The 21,008-nt window shown below is 31.8% G+C and overlaps 1 protein-coding gene across 3 annotated transcripts; it reads right to left on the bottom strand.

Annotated features, from left to right (window-relative positions):
- Positions 1–900: 900 nt before the first annotated feature.
- On the bottom strand, positions 901–19,468 carry LOC148943836 (uncharacterized). Of its 3 annotated transcripts, none has more exons than XM_089101699.1 (6): positions 19,335–19,468; positions 15,170–15,346; positions 14,145–14,315; positions 13,339–13,497; positions 12,684–12,842; positions 903–5,325 (listed from the first exon to the last, which is right to left on the bottom strand). In XM_089101699.1, exons 2-6 carry the CDS (start codon positions 15,237–15,239, stop codon positions 3,902–3,904), a joined length of 1,983 nt encoding a protein of 660 aa, XP_088957825.1. In that variant the 5' UTR covers positions 15,240–15,346; positions 19,335–19,468; the 3' UTR covers positions 903–3,901. The 3 variants fall into 3 exon arrangements, with proteins under 3 accessions (XP_088957827.1, XP_088957825.1, XP_088957826.1); XM_089101700.1 differs by having other exon boundaries at positions 19,351–19,455; XM_089101701.1 differs by lacking the exon at positions 14,145–14,315 and having other exon boundaries at positions 901–5,325.
- Positions 19,469–21,008: the final 1,540 nt, after the last annotated feature.

Genomic DNA, 21,008 nt, shown 5'->3' with positions numbered 1-21,008 from the left:
TTTACCAAAGAGGCCAGGTCTCGTTGATATTTGTTATTTTTTTTGCTGTAAATGATGGATATATTTTTTACATGACGTTTTTTTTTATATGACAGAAGTTTTCTTTACCAAATTTAAGGTAAAGTACCTGTTACGTGCATATTAACTTTTCTTACAGACAAATTAACTATGACTAGAATATTTTTTTTTCTAAGTTAAAATCTAAATTTTTTTTCTTTTATTATTGAATTTACCTCCTGGCTTAGAAATCAGAGCCTGATATCTGTTTGCGGACCCTGAATATACGTTTATAAGTGACGGAGCTTACTGTCCATTTACTCCACAATACCTGCAAGTATCTGTCTGCCCACAGCGCTCAAATTCGTTTGTTGTAACAATTTTTTCTTTTTGTTGTTGACTTTCCTTTTTTGAAGTTTTTTTTAGTTGTTTTTGCTATTCTAATTCTTCTTTTTATTGTGAGTCATAAATAAATAATCATTATTACAAGTTGTAGTGAGCTTTTTTGCAGCTGAAAGGGATTAAAGGGGAAATAGGTCCCCTTGAATACAATTTTTTAGAGCAAGGTCTGTTGCGGCGAGAGAGGTGTCGTTTCAAAATTTTTGGGTAACAATTTGAACTTGAAATGTCAAAATAAAATAAGTACATCTCAAAATGTAGCGGGTCCTATATACCTGTAGTCTCCAGAGCTAGGTCATTTCCAACACCAATCCTCGTAACATAGCCAACCGTGGCAATAAAAAGTGTTATTTCAAAATTACACCAAAGCAATTTTCAGTAAAAGCGTCGATTTAAAAAAAAGTAATATATTTTTGAATGAAGAAGGTCCTCTTGAGAACCCAGACAAGGGCTCAATGTTGTGAAGAATTCCTTATTTTGTAGAGAGGTATCCATAAATAACTGTTCAACGAAAGGTAGGCTTGCTTAACATTCTTGAACTCAGTGTTAACGGTCATTTTAGTGAAAAGTATTTTTGATAAGTTAAATGAAAACGACCCAAATTTATGGAAATTACTAATTTCAGAAGGAAAAATTCATCTTTTTGTCAAAAAATGTAACAAAAGCATGAGAGTGTTTCAAGTTGTTGAAATTTAGTGCGTGCTTTTCTTATTTTCGAAGCAGTTTTAGGACCTCCTCCTACAAATCTTCCATAAAACGAAGGTAAAGAAAACTGTTGGAATCAAAACGATGATCTCTGAACACTGGAAAAGCCGTCATTTCCCCTTGTGGCGAAGTGTGATGTGAGATTGAAATATATAAAAAAAACTTTTCGGAGACATAGTTTTGACATACCCTGAATATGATATTAAAAAAAGAATTTATCCTGTTATACAGAAATCTAAAATTAACTGTGAATGGAAGGACTTAGACTTGGGTTTATTTCTACATAAAAATAAAAACACTAATACATGCATTATATCACCTTTATATAATTTTATGCATTATATCATCTTTGCAATGATAGTACTATGTCCAGGAATGTTTTTACATTTAGCTTTAAAGGAAAAAGAAAAGAAGTTATAACAGAGAAACAAGCCTGCACTTAGCGGAAAATGTCCAAACAATTGATACAAAAATGTTTCATGATTGTAAAGAAATCTTGTTCACAGTTGGAAATTCTTAGTTTGCTAGTTGAGCGTTGGCATCTTTTTTCATTTTTCCTTTTTTTGGTAAAATTGGAGATAAGGTTTTTTTTATTAACTCGGAAATCTATAGTGCTAAGTGAAATAGCCGACAACACTGCAGCCGATACACCTAAAAAAAATTGAGAATACAGATTTTATACCAATTTGTCTTGAATTTCACGGAGTTTAAACGCGCAGAATTAGGTTAAAACAGGTTGGGGGAGCACTCAGTTAAACCTTGGTTAAAACAAGTTGGAGTATGTACTTACTCAGGGAAAAAAAACAACAATATGACAAAAAAAACCCATAACTTTGAAAATGGTAATCCTGGTATTTTGTTTTACAATCAGAAAAAAAAATTCTTAGAGGATTTTTCTATGAAGTAGGGGGAAATGAGTTCAAAAATAGGTCTTGAGCTTCCATTGCGTCTATAATTTAAAAAAAAATTATTCATCCACCATAAGTTATTTTACCATAAGTATATAAAAGACAAGTCTCAAATTCTTCTTTTTTTAGATGAGGGCTCAGGAATTTTATAGGAATCAGTCAAGAAAAAAGAAAACAAAAACATTTTTTTCTAAAATCTTAGGATTTACTCAAAAACACATTTTTTAGTAGGATATTGGTGATTTTTCCACATATACCTAACCAAAAAATTAAATAAATAAAGCCTTATTCTTTTCCATCCTCATTATTCTACATACATTAAAAATAGCAAACATCGATATGTAGATATTTGTATTGTGGCTGCATTAATTATTGGTAACATAATTCGGTAAAATATAATACTAAAATCCAGCCGCTCATGCGACTGAAGCATTCAGAAGACTGCTACTTCTAGCTTTAGATCTTTAGAAGCGCTTATGTCTGAGTGTCAAACTCCTTACTATGGCTTTCAGTATCTAGGTTTATGGCAAAGATGGGTTATGCTGTTTCCCAAAGCAAGCGTTAACCGTTGTATCGCACGGCGAGATGGTTTTCAGATTAGTGGTTGACTGGGTAGTAGCGAAAAGTTTCGGAATGTACAAAAACAAGATTCATAATTCGGTATTAGACCTTTAGTAAACTTAAATCTTAAGAAGGAATCATTGTAACCCAATACAGTTTAGAACAAATTCAAAGCTTTCTCATAATTAGTAAAAGTCATTTCTGTCCTACTCTGATAGGAATCTGATTTACATAATCCAAATCCTCATCCCATTTATTGTGTTCTTTTCATAAAATTGCTTCCAGTTTACCTGCATCTTTGTTCCTCTACCCTTCCAACCTGCCTGAATACTGTATACAGTATACATTGTATACTGTATACACTGTATATAGTATACAGTGTATAATACTGTATACAAAGTTGTATTTAGTGTAATACCCTAAACCAGTGATGGATCCAGGGAAGGGGGGGGGCGAGGGGACACGCCCCCCTAGCGTAGTCTAAAGTAGTGTAATTTACTTAACTAACCAATGTTTGCGTTAATTAAACTTGCTCCTAACGCAAGTTTATCGGATCAACCTATTTTGCGCCCCCTCTAAATTTTTTTATCAGATCAACCTATTTCGCCCTCCCCCCTAAAAATCCTGGATCCGCCCCTGCCTTAAACTGTATACAAAGGTTTTCTGATTGGGAAAGATGTTTCTAATTATTTTTCCCTGGGAGTTGGTTCTCCTATGCTGAACAATGCCAGTATGAAAAAGCCCCTATCAAGTCAGTAAATTTTGAAATCATTCCTAGAAGTTTGAAGGAGCGGTCTTTTCAATTCAATTAAAATTCAAGTAAATCGGAATATCCAGCGACAGTAAGTTACAAAAAAAGTGACGTCAGGAATAGATATGGTGAAAATTGGGATATTTTTTTTCTACTTTGGAGTCTTCTTCAAACAGATACATAGCGGCCAAAAAATACCTTTGCCAAAGTAGAAAACAAACAATGTCCCACTGTGGCTGGAATTTATCGTAGAGATTTTTTTTTTCACCCTATTGGAATATTTAAAAGGATAATTCACCTTTTACATTAATTAATATGAATGTTGTTATCCAAGGAGAAGCATACGTACTCATCATAAGATATATTTCATTCAGTCTTTATAATAGTAAATTTGCAGTTATACTTATAAAATGATGACGGTACGATTGTTAAATAAACTAAACATAAAAATAAACAATTACAAAGAAAAATCTGATTCAAAGTAAAGTTTTCTATTCCATTCTGTTCCCAATCTTTTTGTTGGATATCAAGTCTCATTCTGTCCATGAAAATCACTATGAATATCATATTTTATTTCAAACTATAAATTAGGAGGGTTTTTCCTTGAATGGGTTTTTAGATGATATTTCAATGAGGGCTTAGATGAAAACGCTCTTTCGCATACATTACACATAAAAGGTTTCTCACCACTATGCAGTCTTTGATGGATTTTCAAATTCCTTGAATTTGGAAAGCATTTCTTACATGCATCACATTTAAACGGTTTCTCACCCGTATGCACTCTTTGATGCTTATTGAAATTGGCAACTTGAGAAAATGTTTTGTTGCATATATCACACTTAAACGGTTTTTCGCCTGTGTGCACTCTTTGATGGTTATTCAAATGTTCCGCTCGAGAGAAGTTCTTTTTACATACATCACAATTATACGGTTTGTCACCCGTATGTATTTTTCGGTGTTTATAAAAAGAGCCTGAGTCAGAAAAGTATTTTTTACATACGTCACATTGAAACGGTTTTTCACCCGTATGCATTCTACGGTGCTCATTCAAACTGAATGAACGAGCGAAGCATTTTTTACATATATCACACTTAAACGGTTTTTCTCCCGTATGTACTCTTTGGTGCTTCTTCAAATCACCTGCTTGAGAATATCTCTTTTTACATATATCACATTTATACGGTTTTTGACCTGTATGCACTCTTCGGTGCACAGTCAAACCTGACGAATCAACAAATCTCTTTTGACATACATTACAACTAAACGGTTTTTCGGCCGTATGCACTCTTTGATGTATGTTAAAATGACCCTTTTGAGCAAAGCTTTTCTGACAAATACCACATTTAAACCGTTTCTCACCAGTATGCATTCTTTGGTGATTTTTAAAACCACTCGATTCAGAAAAGGATTTTTGGCATATATTACATATATATCGTTTTTTCCCCATTTGAAATCTTTGATGTCTATCCAAATTTATTTGCTTTTTACCCTGCAATCGAGTATTCAAACATTCGTTGTGCTTATTTAAGCTTTTTGCTTCACAATCAGATTCAAATGAATTTGAGCAACCACTCGTAGATGGATCCTGTGAATCAGCTAGAGACATATTACCCTGCAAGTCTAGATTAGCCACGTTTAGTGACAAGTGGCCTTCTAAAACCAGGTGTTGTTTCAGATCAGCAATAGCTTCTTGTAAACAAATTGGACATCTTCTTCTTTCTCCCATTTTGTGTTCTATGAAATGAGCAACAAAACTATTGTATTCACGAACTACGGCAGGGCAGATGTCGCACTCTATTGGAGAAAGTTCTTCACAACCAGTGTCTATATGAAGATCAAGAATCAAATATGATTTCTCTAGTTTTCCACATGAATCACAACGCCAAATGCCAGCAGTTAATTCTTCAATAGTCTTCTCTGTCAGCCTTTCCACCACAACTATCGGTTTTGGTCCTAAGAGTTCCGGCTGACTTACACCATCAGATATAGTTGAATTCGTTATCTCTATAGTAAAGGAATTTTAACTGTAATCAATTAAATAATAAAAGATTGAATAAATTAAAAATATCGGAAACTATAAATGAAAGAACTTGTTCTTAAAAGTTACAATATTGGGATACGCATTGTCTACGACTGGTTTCAAAGGTTGGATTAAAAGTTAAATAACAAAGAAAGATATACAAATCACATTATTGTACCTTAACAGAATAAGTAGAAATTGAGTAATAAAAACATCGTTTGAAACTATAAAACTTAAAATATTTTAAGGTCATACTTTCTAAAAAACATTATATGTTTAGGTAGGTTTAAACGAAAATTTTCCTCTTCTAAGACACTGACCTGGCTGACAAACCAATATATTATGCTGATATTAACTTTGAAAGTAGTTCTCAGATGAAAGTAAAGATTGAAACACAACTTTCAAGAAAAAAACCCAACCTGGGGTATATTTTAGCATAAGTGGGAGGGGAGAAGAACTTACTAATTTGCAATGAGAATTTTTTGTAATCTAATACAGCAGCATTTTGTCTTATTGTTTTTACTTGGAAAAACAATTTATGTTTATGGTCACATTTCACGTTTCCGGCTAGAATGTCACGCTCACATTTCCATTGAAATTAGAAATAATGTTGAAATTAGAATTGGATTTCACATTTCCATTGAAATTAGAAAGAATATTGAAATAAGAATTGGATTTCACACTCACATTTCCATTTCACACTCACATTTCTCACATTTCTAGAATGTCACACTCACATTTCACAAAATGGGTTTTGGAAAACTTTGGGGTGGTATTTAATTTGAGGCTGGGTCAGGAAAGCCCGAGAAGGAGGTTGGGATCTGTCGTAAGTACTTTATGGGGCACTTGGTTTCACTTGGTGGCAATAATTTTCTTCCGGAGGTCAGTCCTATCAACTTTCTTGGACACTTGGCCATAAATGACGGGGAAGAGTCTACCAATTTCTAGGAGAAACTCTGTCCCATTACCAGACACTGCCATCACCCCAAAAGCCTTTTCCTTGTAGCTCCGTACCCCTGTAAGGGTATCAATATTCATTCCCTAAAAATCCTTTTTCTTATATCCAATTTACAACTTCATTTAGCATCAACATTTATTCTTCCTACGATTATCGCATGGGGTTGGAAATTTTTAAATTAGTGTTTTGTGCTTTGTATTTCTTGTTGGAGAAGCTGACAAGTGTAGCAATAGGGGTATATATATATATATATATATATATATATATATATATATATATATATATATATATATATATATATATATATATATATATATATATATATATATATATATATATATATATATATATATATATATATGCATATGGTTTTTTATATTTTTTTAATTGGATTTGTATGTTTTGTTTTTGTTTTTTGCATGTTTTTTTGTGGCCATTGCCCTGCGGGGCTTTTCGAGTGAAATATACTACTATTATGCTATACTATACATATATAGAATGCTTTTAACTCTGCTTCAAATGTAACAAATGTAGATATAAAATATGTGTGTTTAGCTTTAATATTCCGTACTAGTCAATATAAAAGATTGTTGAACTATTTCCCATTGATTTTCCTTTATGGATATTGTAGAATTGAATTTTGGGAATGCATTCTTTTGATTGGCCGGTACCCACAATAACTGATGGTATAGGTGAGTTGTTTTTTTACCTATATATTTTTACATATACATTTTTTAGTTAGTTCGTCTAAGTTCAAGCTTGACTATGGTTAGCCTGTATTTTGTCTAGATTGTTGTTCCTAGATCTGTTCCTAAAATGTTATACATACGTCTTTTTAATAGCATTTTCGCAGTAAGTGTCTATTAACGTAGTTCATCCTACCCCAAAAAATTCCCAAAAGATTCAGCTCAATACCCTTGGACTTTATGTTTGAACGAAATGGCTATCTAGAAATTTTAAAATAACTTTTTTTTGGGGGGGGGGAAGAGAATGCAACGAGGGCTAGTTGTCCTCGTAAATAGACTTTTAAATTCCATCCCTTTTTATTCTTGTAATATTTTACAGTTTTGTAATATTTTAAATAATATTTTACATTTTTTCTTCTTGTGAGAATTTTATTCCTCCGAACTTTTCATTCTTGTAAATTGCAATATAAATTTCAAATTCCAGTCAAATGACCCCCCTCTGAAGGAAATAAGATTCCCCCTCCATACAAATATTTAACTTATAAATGTAACGCTCCAAAATGTTAATCTTACTTGTGGAAACGTAACTGAAATGCATATAAACAAAAATTTGATATTTTACAAACTTTTTTGGGTAAAAACCCTGAAAGAACTACCCCCTCTCCCACGAACTAAAATACTGGATATGGTCCTGCCGTCAACATAGATTTTTTTTCTCTCCTTATCGCACGTATATAATTTTTACCTATTTTAAAAACTTCTTTAAGTGACAATGAAAAAGTATGATTCAGATTCTATTTATTTAAATATCTCTGGAAACGAATGATCAGCCATTTCTTTTACCCCTCCCCCCATCCATAACAAAACTTATGCATGTGCTTGAGATCTAATCAATAAAAGGAACACAACAAATACCCTTAGAACTTTTAGTTTTCCCATTTTTGTAACTAATTACTAGTAATTCTTTGTAAAGATAATTATCAATTCCACTCAAATACTCAATACAAGAATTAAAAACAGAAATTCTGTTACAATTCATAAAAGCCAAGGACTTAAAAATTAGGACCATTAGACTTAATAATCACAAAAATCATAACTCAATAATCACACATAATCACATAACATCATAACTTAATAATCACACAAAAATCATCAATATTACTAAACAAAATTAAATCATATTTTGAAGAAAAGTAGTCTACCCTATTACTACCCTAATATTATTAACAAATTTTAGAGCACAGCGTATTATGTTACTTCTTAACATTAACTCAAACTTCTGAGGCATTTACGATTTTGCGGACAAGTCTATTAATAATTTTAGATTATACATAAAACCAAAGTGTTAAAAGTTTGCGCGAAAGCACAAAGCAAAACAAATTGATAATTTCAATGAAAACCCTGGAAGAAAAAGCTCACGAAACACCGTGGTTTATCGATAGGACAAATCGAATAAGCCCATCGTTACTAATGTTTAAAGCTTGATGAAAATAGGTTAGATTATTTTAAGCGTCAATTGTTCCTTTTAAGCCTGGAAGTAGGCCTACCTAGGCCTAAAATTGCCAATTACTAGTAGGCCTAACAATACCAATTACTACTTTTTATGATATTTTAACTCATAATCGTGCTCTTATTTTCAGAAGTCTTTTTTCAAAAGCAACCAAAGGTATCATAAAAATCGGTACCCTATCTTAACCATATTTCAGTATTGATTTGTATATTTGTTATTTGTTTTTAGCATTACTTTTATTGATTTAATATTTGCTATAGTCTTTGTATTCCCCAAAACGGTAAGATTTCCAATAGTTCCCACTACAATAGTTTTAAACCATTCCTAAAGACAAAGTCCTCAACACAGAAGCTCAGAATCTTTCGATTCCTCACCTTTACGACTACAACTTCTAATGCTTGAATAATTAGTAAATAATTCAATAATGAGAAAATAATTAAATAAGTAATTAATAGTAAATAATGAGTAAATAATTAAATAAGTAAATAATTAGTAAACAATTAAATAAGTAAATGACAGTAAATAATTAGTATTTACTAGTTAGTATGAACGTTAATTTTCTGAGACAGAAACAAAAGAATTTAAAGAAAATGTGGTATAATTGTATATTTTCTAAAGAACTATTTCTAGATACAATCTTCTTACCGTAAAAATTGCACCATAACCCCCTCCCCTTTCCCAGGCCCTCCTAATGAGGCAAAATTTTGCTCTAGTTTATGTACAAGATCGGGAAATAGAGGATTTAAACGGATGTGAGACCCCAAAATATTTTTCATAAAAAAGGTTACATCACAGCTTAAAGTAGAAATTTGGTTATTAGGCTCATATTGTTTTCTTGTGAAGTTTTATATTATTTTCGGACTTATTTATAACAAACCGTTGGTTAATAATACCAAATAATATTAGTGTGAAGAAAAAGAATAAGTAACTTTTGGATAATTTTTAGCTTATAGCTATCATCTCCGCATTAGATGAGCTGATATAAAATTAAGACTGCAATAAGTACTACATTTGGAACATGGACGACCGCAGGAATGGTGGGAGGGATGAAAGTTAATCGGTGACTATAAAGTAATTATGAGGCAAACAAAAGAATGGATTGTCACATTTCTGTTTAACGAAAACTAATTTTCAAAGAACGGTGATTTTGCTTTCCAACTCCTTTTGCATTTACCCTTTACGATTTATACTACCAACTTAGAAAGGTAATTAAACCATGTTCAAGAACAGGATAGAAGGAAGAGGAAGGAGAATTGGCGAACCCCCAGCTTATAGTTTTCAATTATGGCAATTTCAACAGGTATTCATTATTTCAATTTGACATCATACTTGACGAATGTCGGGGTATCTTTTCAAAATTCCCGAAACCATGTTTCTATATTATATAACCACGGACAATATCCGTCCCTTGGATATTGCTAAAACACCCCTTTGACACTCAACATGCAAATAGTGTCTTTTGATTTTGTTTTCGCCCTCAATATTTCCTGAAGTTTCACCTTTGTACGCTAAACCTTTCTAGAGACCCAGGATCAAACATACCCTCTTTTTCCAATAGTAAAAAAATTATACAGTATGTAAACAATAGAAGCTTCATAGCTTACAGCCTATGCCCCAGGCCTTTAGGGGGTTATGTCAATCCGGGATACATAGGTTTTGAACCTTGGGACTATTTTGAGCAAAATAGGTATCTCAAATTTGTAATTGGATGTCTTTGGGGGAGAGAGGACAAAGCGCATTCTTGCAAAGTGCACTAAAAGTTTCAAATTACCATCAAATGACCCCCTACAAAGCATATAAGAATACCTATTCTATATAGTGGGTTTGTAGACAAAAAAAATGTAATAACACATTTAAGCCCTATGGCTCTTTAGTATAGCCATTACTAGAGCGTTGGCTCTCGTAATTTCTGAACCAACCTTTGGCAGAAAATATTTTCTGACGTCAACCAAGGCCTTATTCAGGAAGAGTGGTTAGGGAGTTTGAACCCCCACCCTCATCTCGATTTTCCAAATCGTAAAAACGTAACAGAAATACATATAAACAAATCTGTGATGTATTTTTCATGTTTTTTGTAGAATCCCCCCCAAAAAAAAATTGACCCCCCCCCTTCCTGAGCAAAAATCCTGGACATGGTCCGGTTGTCAACACAGATGTTTTTCTCTTTATTCTACAACAATGATTTTTACTTATTTTAGAAACTTCCTAAAGAATAAGAAACACAGAAAAAATAGAATTCAGATTTTATTTATTTAAATATTTCTGGAAACGAATGCTAAGCAATTTCGTTTACCCCCCCCCCTCCGATCCTTGGCAAAAAATTCTGCGTTAGCTTGAGATCAAATTGACGGATGAACAAGATAACAACCACAAAAATTCTTAATTTTCCCATTTATGTAACTTATTTAGATTTCTATTTTAAGAAAATTATCAATTCCGCTCAATACAAGAATTAAAACCAGAAACTCTGTTCTTTTAGATATGAGACTACAATCCATTGAGACGAAACTTTTTAGACTTAATAATGACGAAAATCATAACCAGCGATAAACCACATTTCTTATTTTTATAACATCTTACCTCAAATTCCCATTCATATTTCTCAGAAGTCTTTTTTTAAAAGCGACTACATGTATCATAAAAAATTTTTCAGTTTTTATTGAAGAAAAACCTTAACTACTTTTCAATGTTAATCTGTAGATTTAATATTTATTTTTGCCTTTATTCTTGTTGGTTTAATGTTTGTTGCAGTCTTCTTATACACTAAAACAGCCCAAGTTTTGTGCCAATAGTTCTAACTACAATAGTTTGATAAAGACCTAAAGATAAAGACCTCAACAAGTAAGCTTAGAGTCTTACAATTCTTCACCTCATCATTTCTGTTTAAACGATTGCAAAGGATGGTGAATTTGCTTTCCTACTCCTTGTTGCTGTTTACCCTTTGTCATTAATGCTACCAACGTAGAAATGTAATCGCTCTTTTTCCAAGTAGGACAGGGAAAAGGGGGAGGGAGGGACTGTTGAACCCCCAGTTTATGGACCAATAACGAGAATTTCAATCAGATACTTTTTATTTCAATTAGACACCATGTTTGACAAACATCTGATTTTTTTTCACAATCCTAAGACAACGTTTCTATGATATGTCATAATTGTTGTAAAACAGTTTAAATCTTTGGTTACAGATGTTTGATTTCCCCCCTCTACTTAAGATACAGCTATTGCACCAACAGAGTTTAAAAATTAACCCTTAATAGGAATATATTGGCAATTACAAGGAGATACTATAATCCGAAATATACTAGGTATAAATACATTTAAGGGAGAAATTACATAAGTATATTCAGGTAGACCCCAATAGCTGCAATAAAGTCAAATGAATATCCCACTAAAGATATAGAAGAGGATAAAAGAAGAAAAACAAGAGCCCGTTGAGATGTTTCAAAGTTACACATACAAAAGATTTTGATGTACATGAATCAATCAACCACAAATAAAGTTATATCACAATTAGGCTCTTGTTGGGCTTAGATAGTGTGTAATTTGGTAGCAGGCATATCAGCCCCACCAAGCCCCAGTAAAATTCATTTGCGTATAATCAACAAGAGTGCCCCCAAGGGTAAAACCCATGGGACTCATTAAACAATTACTAACAAAGATTGTAGCATTAGTATTACCTACTGGTCATTACGGATTAATTTATTGGCTTAAAATTGTCTCTTTAAACATAAGTTTTACGGAAATTCAGCCACTAGAGGGAGGTTTCTCTCTTCTTGACTAGTTTTGAAAAAAAGGACTCAGTGTTTAAAATTAAGCCACACATGGCCATCGCCAAGTTTAATGTGATATATATTGTGCGTCTGCAGTTCAATGCTATAATTATTTACCTTTAGTGTCATTTAATAACTTTCTAAATATTTTTTAAAAAAGTGCAAAGAGTTTTAACTGTTGACGAGTCTCACGAGAAACCCTTCGTCTCACAGTTTTTTTTATGCTTTACATTTGGATTACTTTGAAATGCTTTTCTAGGATTCGAAATACAAAACTGATCTTACAATACGCTTTTAGTAACGCTATTTAAATGCTTTAAAAATCACGAGAACCTTTTATTGAATTTACAGAAAGAACTTATTATTATTTTGCTTCTAAGTTAAACTGATTTCACTACAATATTAGTTTGAAATATACCTTCGTCATTGCTATTCAGTTCCTGGGAGTCCGACTCTGACAGTAAATCGGAAATTCCGGGTGAAACGACAACAGCAAGATCTTGACGTTCATACGACAAAGTAGAATTGGAGGTTTCCAAAAGCGTTTCAGTATCGTTTGAGGAAATATCTTCGGCTTCTAAAACATGGAGATAGATTAAGAATAGATTATAGAGAAAGATGATATTAGATACAGATTATACTCAAACTAAAAAGAATAAACAAAATGCCTAAACAAATTCAAATGGGATAATTTTATCATTACAAAACAAATTTCACCAATTAGATTTATATTGAGGGATTTTCATATCCAAACAATAGCCAATTGAATTTTGTGCATAGAAATATCTGGAGATGACAGATGTATAATCATTCAGAACCAGATCTTAGAGAAATTCATCAGCGGTTTTACCTTTCAGCAACTTAGAAAGTGCTGTAGACTTTTACAGGTAAAAATTTCTCATAAGATACTTATAATTTTACAATTTTTATGTGATTAATATTTAAATTACTGTGAGCTTTTAGATTCGCCATTTGAAAGCTTCCTACAATATGTATGGCTTTACATCAGACAATAAAAAACTTCTTAAAAGAAAGTGATTTGACAAATGGCAAATGAGTTACTTGAATTATACCTTTGTTGTTCCTATCCACTTCTTGGAAGTCCGTTTCAGACGGTAAAGGAGAAATTATGGGTGAATTGACCACAGGAGGAACTTGACATTGAGGTGATAGAGTAGAATCTGATAGTTCCGTAAATGTGTCGGTACCACTTGATGAAGCATTTTCAACTCCTACAACAAAACAAATAAAGGAATAGAAAAACTAAAAATTATTTTTTTTAATATCCTCAATAATTTACTCATAAACAATGAAACTAAAATATAAGAAATATAAAATAACAAAAAAACTGGCAAAACATAGAGGATGAAAGAGATCCAACTTTGGTAATTAAAGCAATAGAAAAAATGTCACTAATTTCCTACAAATTTAATATTCAGATAATTCAGCAAAGTTTGTTAAGAAATAGAAAAGAAGGAAAACTTGAACTTGCAAATGATTTAACTTTGCGCTATATATTCAAGAAAAATTAACTTGGAAATAATTTATTACATAATACATTTTCATTTATTGTAAATGTTTAGATATTTATATTAAGTATTTTATTAAAGCACAAGTTCCTGTGAGGTTTATTCAGACTCCCAGCAATTAAAAAAAAAACTTATATGGGTAATTTGTTCCTGCTGGGCCCTAAAGCTGGTAGCAAACGATTTGTTGCACCCAAAGCTGATTTAGCAATAACTGTACATTGAAACAAGATAAAAGTAAATTTCCATCTAAGTTTAGTTTACAGCCCAAGTATTTAGCCCATTTGCCCTATTTGTTTCAACAAACCATTATCTGATATTTGATCCTTCAAAAGACACTGCTTGATATGTACCTTCATTGCCAAAACATGTTGAGTCCAATTCCTGGGTGTCAGGTTCAAGTTTACATGGTCCAGAGAATTTGGAGAAAGTACCAGCAGTAACAACTTCCCGTTTAAGGGACAAATTAAGATCTGATATGTCAAAGAGCTCCTCGCTGTCACCTGGTAAAGCATCTTCAACTTCTGAAATAAATTATAAATAAAAGGGACGTAAAACATACTCAAAAGTAAAGCTTATTATACAAACTAAACTGCTTTTCCTTTTATAATACATTGAAAAAGTAAAAGATACTTAGTTAATATAAAAAGATAATGAACCTAAAAAGGATGGAGATTAAAAAGTATTTAGCTTACTATATTTGGCTTTAAAAAAAAAAGACCACACGAAACCTCAGGATTAACGATGGAACAAATGGCGAATCCTGAAAAATTTTCCATATTTTAGTTAGTTTAAAAAGCAGAGTGAAAGAGTGCATATACAATTTTATTTATGTTTGATCAACAATCCCATGTGTTATGAAATTTTAATTGTGGATTATTGCCTCAAATTGTAAGCTAAAAACATTTTTCCAAACCTAGTGTAATATTTTCCTAATTAATAGACCCTAAAGTGTTATATTATAGTTATTTACCTTGGTGTTTTATCCTGTTTGTGTTTTTTAACTGGTGATATATCAATTTAATTCCCTGGAGATTTCAACGTCTACAGATTTTGAATTTTCTTTGTTGTAGTTGCCGCTTTGAGATTGCCAATACAATTTTCTTTTGGGCGAATTTGAAAATTCAGCCAAAAAGTCGGTGAATCTGCATCCCAGTGTCGATTCACTGACTAAGCAAGCAGAAGAGGGTTGATCACCTGCCTTAATTCTTAAGGGTTGGATTCAAGTGTACATACATATAATTGTGTGTTTTTTTTTTTTTGTTTTTTTTTTTTTACTGAGGAGTGCCATAAGCAAGAATAAAAAAAACACAAGAAAATTATTTTAAAAAGCAATTAAGATTTTTTTTTATTACAAAAATTTCATTCAATAACTTACCATTTTTAATATCAGAAGACTCAGAATGGGTGATGAGTTTAGATGTCTTTGGAATTTGAGGCAAGTCCATAACAGATTTTCAGATCAGAATTAACCACTTATGAAACATATAATACTATCAACAACACTTCGATATTTTATCCCAGTTTGATCCAGGGCAGTAGAGGCAAAGAGTCCCTAGAAATTCACAAGCTATATTGACATCATTTAAGTCATGAAACAACAATTTTATTTTAATATAGGCTAAAACAAAATTCAACTCTTTCAGCAGTCAAAAGTATTACAAATATCATTAATTTTTTTAAAGAATATGGTGCTAAAATTCAAAGCTGTGTTTCTAACAAATCAATATCTAAAACTAAGGCTTGGATTTTAAGTTAAAAAAAAATTCACAGCAAAACTGAGGAATTGAGTTTTGTTGGCTGAGAAAATTTGTACACTAGAAAAGTGATGCTTTTGAAATCAGAATCAAAATCTAAACCTGGACTGCAGAAAATATTTTGCAGCTGATTCAATGCTTTATCAATAAACACTTAAAAATATCAATAAACACTTAAAATTCAATATATTTTTTGTATTTTACTGAATTTTATTTATCTTTTATTTTTTGGTTGTTTTTCATTGGTTTTGTTAACTTTCCGCATTTGTTTTTTTATTTTTTTTTTCTTCAGCATTTTCCTTGATTAGGCTATATTATTTTGTTCATGCTGAAGAAGAGAGGCGGTTGTTCTCTCAAAATATTCCCTTTGTGTTTCTTCAGTATTTTCATTTTGCCTTTAAAAACCCTGTTTTTGATTGTTTTCTTTCTTTATGTTAAGTGTTTAAAAAGGCTTATTGTATTTTCAGTAGTGATACTTTTCTTTTTATTAATTTAAAAAAAATGCTTAAAAATCTGTAGGAAGGAAAGTGTTGTGCTTTTGAAAATTTAATCTGTTATATAACGTTTTTCTTTAGACCAATTGTTAGCTAACAATATAAGTTACCAATAGGACAGCAGAATTGATATCTTTTAATTTGCAGATATATAACAATAGAGCAGGATATTCAGAAATACAAACCAAGAAATTAGATATGAAATATTCAGGGATTGTTTGTGGGTCTAAACTGGTCAATTGCCCAACTCTTTTTGTACATAGACCACCTTTCATGGTCAAAACTTACCCAAGGCCCCCTCTTTATAGTTATAACTTTACCTCAAACCCTAGACAGAAAAAAACACATAAATATACTAAAAAGGATTAAAAATTGAACATTGATGTGTTGAATAGAAAATAGTGACAAAAAAATTAAATAAAACAATTGTTGAATAGGTATTTATTGAAATTAAGGTTTTTGAGGCTATTAAGGCTATCATTGAAATTAAGGCTTTTAAAAGTCCATACACAAAAATTCAAATCTTTAATTAAGGTCTGATTGATGTATAATAAAAGTAGCCAAAAAAATTAGTGGATCAATTCATCCAAAGTCACATGTTTTTCTCATCCCTGGAAAATTGGTTTTACAATCCTGAATTGATCTTAGAGTAATACTAATTCCTGTCCCTACTTGAAAAGAGAACTGAGAAAAAAGTTCATTTTTTTTGTCATTTGAGTCATTACTCTTACAATGCAGCCCCCCCCCCTGTATATTTATCCCTTGGGGGGGGGGTTAAAGTGAACAAAATTCACCGAAAGCAATAGTAAAACAAATTTTGTTTTCAAAATAACATTCAAAGAAGGCATTAAATGATGTGGTCACTTTCTTCCTAGCTAAAATATATGCATGGGTATATATGTACTCTCTAATGTGCATAAATATAGCCAAAATTAAATATTTTCCATTCATATTCTAAGCAAAAGTGACATATTGGAAAATATTAGGGGAATGTACAAATTTGGCTATATAATTGCACATTAGAAGGATTTGGCAGTAAAACTTTAATTTTCAGCTTTAATATCTCAGAATATTATCAAATATGAACTGAAATAGGTAAATTTGCAGTTTGCAAAATAGTTTTGCTAGGATGATAGTGAATATATCACTTGATATCTTTTTTATGCTTTTTGTTAATTCAATAATTGCTTTTGAGGCAAATTCCAGTTTGAGCCCTCAAAGGACTCAAAATAGCTTGGTCACCAAAAGTTGAAAAGGTAGGCTACTTGTCTATTATATAAAACACACTCCAGAATTTCAATTGCAAAGCATGCAAAAATGAGACAAAAAACTGTTCAAGCAACCTCTTTATGCCAGAGAATTAGCTTTGGGTTGGTTGGAATAAATTGTAGCTATATTTTATTTAAGTATTTAGTTGGTATTTTTGGTAGGTTATGTATTTAATATATGGTAGGCTTTACCCCACACCCCCACCCCCTAATGAGCAAATATATAGCCCAAATTTGTTTCTGAACTATTATATTTTTCATCATATTTTGTTTGATTTCATAATCATTAACCAAACTTCACTTCTAAAGTGTTTTATGTAATACATAAGTACCATTTAAAAGCTTGTATTTAAAGGACAAAAATTGCTAGTGAGACAAAATTGCCATTTATAGTTGGTTCAGCAATGGTAGTTATAATTTTCCTTAATCATTACTTCAGTAAAATTCTAGTTTAACTACTTTTTGCTTTCTTGGAAAAGGGTTATTTAGGAGAATGAAACTTTCAGGGATTGATCTAGAGACTTAAGTATGTCCTGGGAAAATATTTTGAAATACCTACCTCCACTCCTCTCTCTGGAGGGTAATAACCTTTGATAACATTTAAAATCTTTGTGTTATAAATGTGAAACCTTGCACAACAGATCTTGTGCTTGAATTAATTACAAGATAACTAGGTACTTGGGCATTATATGAGCCTTTCTAAAAAGTCAAGTTTTGTTAATACTAATGAAATAAAATAGGATGAATATATAACAGTTTATTAACAAATTTGGGCTATTTATTTACACATTAGGGGGTGGGGGTAGAGCATTGCATATATTAAATGTGACCTAACCTACATACCCTTTTCTCCCCCTAAACCCAAAAAAACAACAGTTTAAATATTGTAAACACATTGAAAACCATGCTAAGCATTCCATTAATGTATATAAGTTTCTTGAAACTTGTCAAAAATGTTTTTTTTGTGACTGGTTTCCTTGTAAATGCCCATATAGTGCCCAAGCACCAATAACTATTTTCAGTAAATTTTTACCAAATCATATTATTGACTTACAAATAAAGTAAATACACCACTTGATGCCTTTTTTTATGCTCTTTCCAAATATAATAATCATTTTTGTTGGAAATGGATTTTACCCCCACCTTTGTATATACCAATTCAGGGTATATATTTACACATTAGGGGGGTGGGGGTAAAGTTTAAACTTACCTCCTATTTACATCAGAAACATAAATTGCCCCCCCCCCCTAATGTGCAAATATATACCCTGAATTGGCATATAGGGGAGGGGTGAAATTCATTTCCAACAAAAATGATTATTATATTTGGAAAGAATATAAAAAAGGCATTGAGTGGTATATTCACTTTATTTATAAGTCAATAATATAATTTGGTAAAAATTTACCCTATTTTCAGCTTCAAAACTTTGCAAAATCCAAGAAAAAGAAATTAGATATTATGGTAAAATATTGTTTTCCCAAAGTTCCAATAGGTGTAAACCTGTCAAGTAGTCTAGGCACATGTCCAAGACTTAGAAACCAGAAAAAATTTAACATTGAAGATTGGCAATGCCTTCCCTGAATACATTTTTGGCCAGGGATTCACCAGGCCTATTGAAAATTTCAGTCAATATCTACCAAATCATATTATTGAGTTAGGAATAAAGTGAATACACTATTTTATGACTTTTTTATGCTTATTACAAATATAATAAGTATTTCTATTGGAAATGAATTTCAGCCCCCCCTATATAGGTTAAACCTAACCCAACCTAACCCTGAATTGGCATATATAGGGGGGGCATTGAATGGCATTGGCATTGAATGGTGTATTCACTTTAGTCCTAACTCAATAATATGATTTGGTACATATTGACCAAAATTTCATTTTCCTAACCTAACCGCTTTCAAAGATAGCAAACAGTAGCCAAACTAGAATTTTACCCTTAACTAGGACTCTTACCCTATAGAGCCAACAACAATAGCCTAGGCGCATACTAGCCTAGTCATTGTAAAAGACTTACGAAAACTACTTTAAACCTATGAGATTATGATGATTGAACAGCCAGATCAATAAAAGAAAATTATTCAAAGTGGTTTCTTTTAATCAGTTCTAAAACTTCAATTAAAACATGCCTTTCCCTTGAACAAAATTATAATAAAATCAATTGTTTTAAAAATGGCAGTTCTTTGTCTTTGTATCCTGTCATCTATTTTTTTTTTCTGACTTTTTTTTTATAGGTAGCACCCTTTTTCAGGCAACATTTAATAGTTTTTCCAACAATTTATGGAAAAACTGTTAACAATTATTTTATTTTGGAAAAACTGTAAATATTTGTTAACAATAGACTATCTCGTATCGAAATTTGTACTATAGTTTTATGCTCTACATCCCATGAACCCCGCCTACGTGGAAATCTTTTTAATTTTAAGAACATTCGTCAATAACATTTGACTTGCCATTTAACATTCTTTTCCAACATAACAACCGTTGCCGAAACGAATTTCATTTTGCAACTTAAGTTCAATAATCATGGTTTTCATCCAATATCACACTGTGCAGGACAAGAAATAGCAACTAAAATTTATGACTTAAAAGAAGTTGAGCTAGATCCTATTTTTATATTTTTTGAATTGAAACAAATTTCAGCTTTGCTTTTTCTTTACTCTTGATCTTCATATTTTGAAAATAATTGATAAAATTATTGAATAAATAGTAACTTCGGTGGCCGGTGCTTACCCCCCCCCCCTCCGAAAAATACCCCCTCCCTCGTGGAAAATAAGGCTTTCCAAATTTGAGAATTTTATTTGAGTTTATTTTTTTTAATTTCCGTAGGGGCCAAGGAATTTTGGTACTTGTGTATTATGCGCCACACACTCAAGTTTACGCTGTGTAAAATTCGCGAACACACAGGTATTTTTCGTAGTTTCTTCGTTACTTAAGAAATTAATTTGCGCTATAGATTTGCACATAAGGGAGGGAGGGGGGGGGGGTAAGCATAGCGGGTCGGCATGCAAAATGTTTTTGGTACAATTATCATGCATATTAGATAGATAGACAAATGAGTGTATTTAAAGCCAAATATACAGCCATGAACACAGTAAAATAACATAAATGAATATAGTGAATAAAGGGGTGTGTGTGTGTTTAACACCCCAGAAAATGTCCCCCTCCCCTAAAAAATACTCCCCCCCCGTACGCAAAGTAACCCCTGGGGAAAAAGCCCCCTATTTTTTTTTAGTTATTTTTAAAAATGCTAAGGATCGGTAAAAAGAGAAATTTACACACCAGAAGGATATTAAAAACTAAAAAAAAAAACACATATCAATTTTTGTTGAAAAGCCTTACATATTAACTTCTGAAATTTTTGGTAGTAGTGGGTTTCAAATTAAAAAAAAAAATTGAAGAAGAAAAATAATTAGGCAAACAATCATCAAAATTAAGCTAAAACATATGGCTTCAAAAAGTTTAGGAAGGTTTGGCTATCCTTCGAAAGGATAGTTGGCTTTGGGAGCCAACACATTCTAAATTGTTTAAGTTTTTTACGGACAAAAGCGCTATCAAATTCTACGAGTTTGTTTTTCTTATCTTCCAAGTGTAAAACTACCACAAATCGCCATTAACAAATAAATAAAACCCAAAACAAACAGAAATTACAAGAGATAGCCTAGTCAAACTAACATACAAAACCTAGTCA

The sequence above is a fragment of the Artemia sp. Qi Xiang Cuo genome, chromosome 15 (assembly GCF_049724085.1).
Source record: "Artemia sp. Qi Xiang Cuo chromosome 15, ASM4972408v1, whole genome shotgun sequence".
In the NCBI taxonomy this organism is placed as follows: domain Eukaryota; kingdom Metazoa; phylum Arthropoda; class Branchiopoda; order Anostraca; family Artemiidae; genus Artemia; species Artemia sp. Qi Xiang Cuo.
Note: the sequence above shows the minus strand (reverse complement) of the source record. Positions and strands in the feature narration are given on the sequence as shown.